The sequence below is a fragment of the Quercus robur genome, chromosome 11 (assembly GCF_932294415.1).
Source record: "Quercus robur chromosome 11, dhQueRobu3.1, whole genome shotgun sequence".
In the NCBI taxonomy this organism is placed as follows: Eukaryota; Viridiplantae; Streptophyta; class Magnoliopsida; order Fagales; family Fagaceae; genus Quercus; species Quercus robur.
Window position 1 is genome coordinate 53,511,358 of NC_065544.1, and position 9,315 is coordinate 53,520,672.

General features: G+C 32.3%; 1 protein-coding gene across 1 annotated transcript; it reads right to left on the reverse strand.

Annotated features, from left to right (window-relative positions):
• Nucleotides 1–3,722: 3,722 nt before the first annotated feature.
• LOC126705236 (uncharacterized) lies at nt 3,723–5,441 on the reverse strand. Its single transcript, XM_050404138.1, has one exon. The coding sequence runs from the start codon at nt 5,439–5,441 to the stop codon at nt 3,723–3,725; it is 1,719 nt and encodes a 572-aa protein (XP_050260095.1).
• Between the last annotated feature and the right edge of the window lie 3,874 nt (nt 5,442–9,315).

Sequence of the window (9,315 nt, forward strand, 5' to 3'; positions counted from 1 at the left end):
TAGTCATTATACTTATACTAGATAATGTCTCACATGATGCGTGGATGCTTTATAAATTAATTTGAAATAGTTTTATGTTTTTAAGACTTATTATAAAATTTATTTTGTTGTATAATATTTATATTTTCTCCAAGGGCAGCTCTACATAGAGTTCAGGGTGGTCATAGGACTACCCTGTCTTGGAAAAAAAATATAATTATTATTTATAAATTTTAAAAATTTATGATTTCTTTATCTTTAAAAAAACTTTTTGACCACCCTAAAATTTTTTTAGGCCCAACATAAAAAATTCTAGACAAAATTTGGCAACAAGCATGGTTGTAGATTAAGGCTACAACTCTATTCAATATTTTTTTTTATTGAATATGAATTTTAACAAATCCATCATTTGATTACATTTTCTTTTTAAATCTTTTGTAATTGCAACATTTCAAGAAGATAAAAGATCAATAACTACGTCGTCAATCAAATATTTAAATTTCAAGTTTTTGTAGTCTAAAATTGTACATAAAAAATAATTTTATGGATTGAATGGCAAATAACATTCAATTAGCATGAAATTTTAACGTGTTTTAAGAATATAAAGAACATGCAATTCATTGATTAGATTTTCAAAATATGTAACAATGTTAATTCATTTAGTGAGAGTGACTACAAAAAAGTTTGTAACCAAATTTTGTTCTTAAACTTTGGTCCCCTTAACAATATATTAGGTCCTTACAAATAAAAATAAAAGTCCAAGAAAAATTTTATTTAACTAAACTTTTAAAGAGATGTGACTTGCAACATTGATAATGAGACCATCATGTAACAATTTCAAAATAAAAAAATTTGTAAAAGGAAATTGTAAGATTTTATGTATTTGTGTATGTGTGTGTGTGTGTGTGTGTGTGTGTTTTGTCAATGTATGAAATTCTCTTTTTATTAGATTTTTTATAATTTAAGTTTTTTAAAGACCACCCTCAAAAAAATTCTTGGAGCCGCCACTAATTTTCTCACAATATTGTTGAATGATTTGAACCTCGACTTTTTTCTTAATTTATATTTTATACTTTTTTTTTTTTTGGGTCATAGAATTGGTTTCTGTATATTGAGTGGAATTGCTTTACTAATCTAGCTTTCTGAGATTAGAACAGTCAAGTTTTTCAACATTTCTAGAAGACTAACATATTATAATATTTTTAGACTTTAATTTTTAAACTGATTAAATGATTTTAAAATCTATAAATTAAAATTGAAAGTATAAAATATTTCTATATCCTAAAATTATAGAAATTCAAGCAAACTCTCAGACATTTCCTCAAATACACTCCATTTTCACAACAAAATATCGAGCCCCAAATTTCAAACACACATTTCATTATCTCAGTGAAAAGAAATCATTTGTAAATACCAACATATAGAGAATGTGATCAAGTAAAAGAAAATAGGCTAAAAACACTTCCATTTATCCAATTTAATTGCCTTAAACAGGCTTCCACATCCACCAAAATAATAAAAATAATAATAATAATAATAATAAAATAACTCGAAAAACACTCTAAAATCATCATTGGCTTTTACTTTCATTCTTGTGCTCATACCAATACTGCACTAAATAGTAGTAAAAAATTACAAAGAAACATATTAATTATGAGTTCTAAAATAGAATTTTTTTTTTTTTAAAAAAAAAAAAAAAAAAACTAATCTCATCTATTATCAATTAGAAGGTTTTTTTTTTCCCCCTATTTCTCTTTAGTATTAAAACAAAATACATTTATGACTTCCCCACACCAAATCCCAAACACCCTAAGACCCAAAGTCAATTACAACTTTTACAAAACCCACAATGTATGATCTCAAAATCAAAACCATAAGTCATCGTCTGTCAATAAAAAATGCATGCTCACTTCCTTGGCCGTAGTCAACTCATACGGATTACGATTAAATGGGATGACAATGTTGGCATTAGGTAGGTGCCATTGAAAGGTTGAAGGTAATTGATATCATTCTTGGTGTTGGTATATTTGAGATGGGATGAAATTAAGGATCATGGGCTAGTGTATATAAAGGAGTAGAAGTGCAATAGATGAAAAGGGAAGATTCCTTATTTTTTTTAATTGAAAAAGTCTTGAAACATTTAACCAAATAAAACAAAGAGTCTTACAAAGAATCTGGAAAAGTGATGCAGCGTAGGCGTGTAGAAGCAGAATCTAAAACACACAAATACTACAACTCTTCCACTAAACCTAAATTCTACAAGAACACTAGGCTAATAGGCACAGTAATAGAGAAAACCTCTCTAGCAAACTTTTATTCAAAACACACATAACATAAATAATCTCTCTATAAAGAGTATTTATAGGAATAGAATTTCTCCTACTCCTTTTAAGAAAAGAAATAATAAACCTACTTCTACTTGAGAAAGGAAAAACAATTTAACTAGGAAAAGAAAAACAATTAAAATCCCAATTCAACTAGGAAAAGGATTTTAATTCAAAGTACTAGAGTAAATAAATCCTAATTCAAATAGGAAAAGGAAAACAATAAAAACTATTTGTTTCTTCATAACGTGATTTGCATCATTCTCCCTGGGTTGGAAGAAACTCGTCCTCAAGTTTGGAGTCTGGATTGGAATTGTCTCCTCGATATGGAACAAGATGCTTAACATTGAAGACGTCCGATGTACACATATGACTTGGAAGTTTCAATCGATAGGCATTAGGATTAATTTTCTCAAGAATCTCCAAAGGACCAATCTTTCTAGCAGCTAGTTTGTTGTACTCTCCCACAGGAAAGCGATCTTTGGTCAAAATTGCCCAAACAAAATCACCAATCTCAAATTCTACTACTCGACGTTTCTTGTCAGCGGCTTGTTTGTACTTAGCTGAAGTCTCCTGTAAACGCTTAGCAGTAGCCGTATGAATTTCTTGAATTTGTGCGATTAGATCCTCAGCTTTCACATTGACACGCTTCAAGTCAGGGATAAACCGCCGCTAGAATGACACCAACCCATGGAAACTGCGGACCTCGTGGACTGTGGTTGGTATTGGCCATTGTTTAACAGCAGTAACCTTTGATTCATTAACTGATAGTCCATCCTTGGACACAACATAACCAAGAAATAAAACACTATCTGTCATAAAAGAACATTTGGTTATGGCAGCATAAAATTTCTCCCTACTTAGAACTATGAGTACCTCACGAAGATGTTGGAGATGTAGATCAATATTGGCACTATATATCAGGATATCATCAAAATAAACTACAACAAACTTGCCGATGAAAGGGCGAAAAATCTGGTTCATAATACGCATGAAGGTGCTAGGAGCATTAGAAAGTCCGAATGGCATTACTAGCCACTCATACAACCCCTCACGTGTCTTGAATGCTGTCTTCCATTCATCACCAGGATGTACTCGAATTTGATGGTACCCACTTTTTAGATCCAACTTAGAAAACACTGTAGCACCACTCAACTGATCAAGCAAATCATCCAATCGAGGAATAGGGAATCTATACCGGACTGTAATTTTGTTGATAGCACGACTGTCGACGCACATTCGCCATGATCCATACTTTTTGGGTGTTAGTAAGGTTGGCACGGCACAGGGACTAAGACTCTCTCTAATGTGCCCTTTTAACAACAAACCCTCTACTTGTCTTCTAAGTTCTTCATGCTCTTTTGGGCTCATACGGTAGTGTGGGCAATTAGGTAGATTTGAACCTGGTACAAGATCAATTTAGTGTTGTATATCTCGGAGTGGCGGTAACCCCTCAAGTAGATCACTAGGAAATACGTTTACAAATTCATCTAATAAAGATTGCACAGCCTCTGGTACTACACTACCCTTTGAGCTCTCCTTTCCCAATAATACAAACACCAACCCTGAATCAAACATCTCTTCAACAAATGCCCTTTTAGCTAAGAGATTCTTAGCCCCTCTTGAAGTTGGCTTAGGTTCAATCTCCTTACAAGGCAACAACACAATTTTTGTGCTACCAAACATGAAACTGTATGTATTCTTCTTACCATCATGTTGAACCTCTCTATCATATTGCCATGGTCTACCAAGGAGAAGATGACATGCATCCATAACTACCACATCACACCATGCATTATCCTTATATTTTAACCCAATAGAAAAAGAAACCAAACAACGTTTAGATATAGTTACCTCATTGCCCCTTTTGAGCCAAGATAGTTTGTAAGGGTTAGGGTGCTTCTCTGTTGCTAATCCCAATTTTTGAATAGCCTCTTCTGATACCACATTCTCACAGCTTCCAGAATCAATAACAAGTCTACATACCTTGCCCCCTATAGTACATGTAGTTTGAAAGATATTGCTTCGAAGCCAATCCTCGCCTTCAGATTTGCGAGGTGTGAAACACGCCCTTCTTGTAACTAACAAAGGGCCATCATTTCCCTGCACATACTCCTCTTCCTCTTCAGCATCATAAACAGCTTCTTGCTCAAAGGTATTTAAATGATCATCAATACATTCTTCACTCTCAATAAATAAACCCTTACCATACCGGCCACCCTTCTTGCAATCAGCCATTCTATGCCCTGCCTCACCACACTTGAAACATCGAGAGCCAGAACTACTAGCTGCAGTGCAGTTGGGTTGTGGTTTAGCTTGATTAACTTGGCCTTTTCCTTGTGTAGATTGTGTAATTACACCATAAGGAGGAGCTACTGGTGGTAGTCGGTTGCCACTACTATTTGAAACCATGTTAGTCCTCATATTCATTGTCTTCTCTAAATGCAAAGCTCTCTGATGGGATTCAGATACAGAAATTGGGTCAAATAAATTCAAAGTATCTTGAAATTGTTGCCTCATGCCTCCAATATAACGTGAAACTAATTGATCTTCCGAATCTGCAAGGTCAACTCTAGCTACAAGTTGATAAAACTCTCGAGTATACTCATCTATAGATTGTGTACCTTGGTTAAGATTGTGTAGTTGTTGATATAATGTACGCATATAATTATGGGGTAAGAATGCAGCACGCATATGTTTCAAAAAATTTTCCCAAGTATTGATTTTAGATTTACCTTGGCAAATACGACTTTGCTTTAATTGTTGCCACCATGCAGCAGCACGTCCTCTGAATTTGGTCGCCACCAAAGAAACTCTTTTGTCTTGCGGCACCTCCTTAAACTCCAAAATTTCTTCAACCGCAGCTACCCAATCTAGGAATTCTTCAGGTTGTAAACAACCTTTGAACTCTGGAATATCTAATTTGAACCCAGATTCCCATCTGTTTGAATTGTATGAAACCAAGGGTTTCTCCCTCCTCCTTCGATGTCTAGCAAACGGATTTTCCATCTCATCCTCAACATTATAGTCTACCTCATCTTCCTCCACAAAACGTAGAGTTGGACTACGGTTTCGAGGCTGGTTAACAACGGCTAAGGCAGCAAGCTGCTTTGTTAGCGCTTCAAACTGCTCTTCCATCCGCTGACAGCATGCCTCTAGTTGTGTATTGCGTGCAATCTCATCGCGTTCATACTCACCATCTACAGCAGCGTGCCTTCCCCCACGTGATCCTCATGCCATGGTAGGAACCTAACCTGGGCTCTGATACCAACTGATGCAGCGTAGGCGTGTAGAAACAGAATCTAAAACACACAAATACTACAACTCTTCCACTAAACCTAAGTTCTACAAGAATACTAGGCTAATAGGCACAGTAATAGAGAAAACCTCTCTAGCAAACTTTTATTCAAAACACACATAACATAAATAATCTCTCTATAAAGAGTATTTATAGGAATAGAATTTCTCCTACTCCTTTTAAGAAAAGAAATAATAAACCTACTTCTACTTGAGAAAGGAAAAACAATTTAACTAGGAAAAGAAAAACAATTAAAATCCCAATTCAACTAGGAAAAGGATTTTAATTCAAAGTACTAGAGTAAATAAATCCTAATTCAAATAGGAAAAGGAAAACAATAAAAACTATTTGTTTCTTCATAACGTGATTTGCATCAAAAAGTCTTGAAACATTGAACATAAGAAACAAAAAGCCCCTATTTTTAATTTGTTCTTATCTCTTATGTGGCTTAAGACTTAAAGAGTATTTCAATTCTCTTTTCAAAAAGTGCGCCACATGGCAGAACTTTATGCTTATGCACATGAGGTTTTTTATTATATATATAAATATATATATATATATATATATATATTGATGACTAGCATTATGCTCGTCCGATGCATGGCTTAATCAAAATTCATATGTAAATAGTTTTCTTATTAATTTACTTAAAATTAGATATTAGAATAGATAATAAAAATAAATAAATATTTTACTTTTAAGTTATATAATTAATGCATATTGTGTGAAACTAAGGTATTATAAAATGCATATATATATATATATATATATATATAGAGAGAGAGAGAGAGAGAGAGAGAGCGAGCAAGCGAGCTTTAAGGCTCAATTAATCATCAATGTATATTTAAATCGAAAAAAAATGAATATAATAATTAAAAATTATCCAAAAAAATAATTGAAATCATATTTAAGTGAAAACCTCAATTCAATAATTAAGAACAATCTAAATTACTAAACATTTAAAATTAATAATGAAAAATTTTGCAAAATAATTAATGACAAATTCAAATTCCTATAAGTTTGAAGCAAAGCTTACAAATTTTGTCTCATGATATTGGTAAAAAATAATATACGAAGAAAAAAAAGAATAAATCATCTTATGCATTTAAAAAAAAAAAACAAATTAATTGCACTCTTTTAGTAAGTTATTACTTATATATATAACAGTAAATATGTTTTTATCATGAATAAGATTTTTTTATATATAATTTTGAAATTTTTTTTAAATAATAAAAATGTTCAATTATCTTAACCCAACAAAAAAGTTACTAATTTTACTTCTTCAAGGCGGGCTTCAAAAAGTCAACCAACTTGGTTCTTCAATTTTACTTTTTTTTTCCCAAAAATTTCCCTTTAATATATATTCATGGAAGAATATATATTATCAATTAAAACTCTTAAAATACATATTAATAATCACAGTGAAATACCATATCAAACCCTCAAAAAAATAAAATAGTTATCATAAACTCTATCAAAAAACATGCATTAAAATCAATGCCTTATAAAGAATAAGAAAATTAAATACAAAAAAAAAAAATTAATTCAAGAACCTAGTTTCAAATTATTGGGGAGACATCCTCTAGCCATATGTGTACATTGTTTCATCTTTAGCAAATCTAGTTGGTTCATTTGCTGCCCTAAGAACATGGGTTCAAATCCTATTACCAAATATACACACGCGCACGCGCACGTACACACACACACACACACACACACACACATATATATATATATATATATATTAAAGCTATGCAACTTTTCACATAAATAAAAAAGAGATTGAAATATTAAACTTGTTTAATTACTCAAGAAGATCAAACCAAAAAAATATAATAAAGATCAAATAATAAGTAACTTAAATGAAGCATCGAAAAGAAGGAAATAAAAAAAAAAAATTTTAAAAAAAAGTGGCTTAAATGAAGCATCAAAAAGAAAGAAATATAAATCAACACATAAACTCAAAGTTACAGAGAAGTTCCTATTAAAAAAAATAACAGTTACGGAGAAGAAATTGAGAGAATAAAGTCTGATATATGTGCAATGTTAGCAAAAAGAGTGAATGAAAAACAAAAAATAACAACTAAGTTTTTGTATTTATCTAAAAAAAATTGATAGAGATGTATAGAAAAAAGTTGAGAAGAATAATTATAATTTTGTGGGGCAAATTATAGTAAACCCACTTGTGGTTTAACCAGTTTTCATTTTGCCTACCCGTGGTTTAAAACTTAACAATTTGTTCACCTATGTTTAGCTCCGTTTGGTCTCTGTTAACCACCTCTGTTAAAAACATGGATAAATAAGTCTTTTGCTTATATTTTATATCTCTCTTCTCCAAAAATATAAAAATAACAAAAATATACAAAGAAACAAGATCAAATAGGGAATTTTGTAAAGAAACTAAATAGATAGAGCTGGGTATCAATTTTCATATGCTTTATCGTCTCTCTCAAACTCTCATTGTCTCTCAAGCTCCCATCCCATGGTCTCTCTCTCTCAAAATCAGATCTCTGATTTTATTCTCTCATCTCTTCTCTCTTTATGGCGTTGAGGAGACCAACCTGGCACCACAGTGAAAACCTAGCTAACCTAGCCTTGAGGAGGCCGATCAAATGAAAACCCAACAATGCTTAGAGTTGAGGAGGCTAATCGGACTACGCTACTTCGTGAGTTTCATTTTATATATATATATATATATATATATATATATATATATATATATATATATATATTTATATATATACTTTTTTTTTCTTTTTTCTTTTTTTTTTTTGCTTTTGGGTTGTAGGTTTGATCTGATTTTGGTTTGCTAGTGGTGATTGATCTGATTTTGGTGGTGTTGTGGCTTATGGCTTGCGAAGGTTGTGGACTGTGGGCCTTCGGTGGTGGTGGTGGTGGAGGGTTTTGGTGTTGGAAACTTTTTTGTTATTCCAGATACTTCTGCTGAAGCATGGGAGGCGGACACTGTAATGGCCTTACACAAAGGTAATCTGCGTGTCAAAATGGGTTATGAGCTTGAAGATGCTGTTATAGCCATTGTGGGAAGCCAATTTATGTATAGGGGTTTGTGGTTGGAGAATGCCATCATTTTACAGGCTTTATTACCAGTTCTTTCAAACTTCCCGTTAGATAATAATTCCAATTCTAATCTCGAAATTGTGGTTCTAAGTGGGCATTCAACAAGTAACTACAGCATGGTATTTTTGGATAGATTTAGTCATCATCTTATTGGCTATCTTGTTGTCGGGCAAAATGGCAAATACCCCTTTCGTCCAAAAATTCTAGCAAAATGCCCTTGTTCTGAACTATTTAGGGATATGCCCTTATTTTGAAACTCAATTTTTTTTTTAAATCGAGTTTCAATGAAAAACTCGATTCAAGGAAAATCGAGTTACTTGCAAAATCGAGTTTTTGCAAGTTTTTTGCATATAACTCGATTTTTGTTAAATCGATTTTTTCATTGAAACTTGATTTTTAGAAAATCGACTTTAAAACAGGGGCAAATCCCTAAATAATTTTAGAACATGGGCATTTTGCTATTTGTTTTGGGCGAAAGGGGTATTTTGCCATTTTGGCCTCTTGTTGTCCTTAGGAAATTGCTATTAATTTGACATTATTTTTGGATAGATTTAGTCATCATCTTATTGGCTATCTTGTTGTCCTGAGGAAATTGCTATTAACTTGACATATCCAAGCAGCCGGCATTGTAAAGCA

Excerpts from the sequence above, each read along its gene's own strand:
- LOC126705236 (XM_050404138.1), bottom strand. The coding sequence starts at position 5,441 with ATGGAAGAGCAGTTTGAAGCGCTAACAAAGCAGCTTGCTGCCTTAGCC.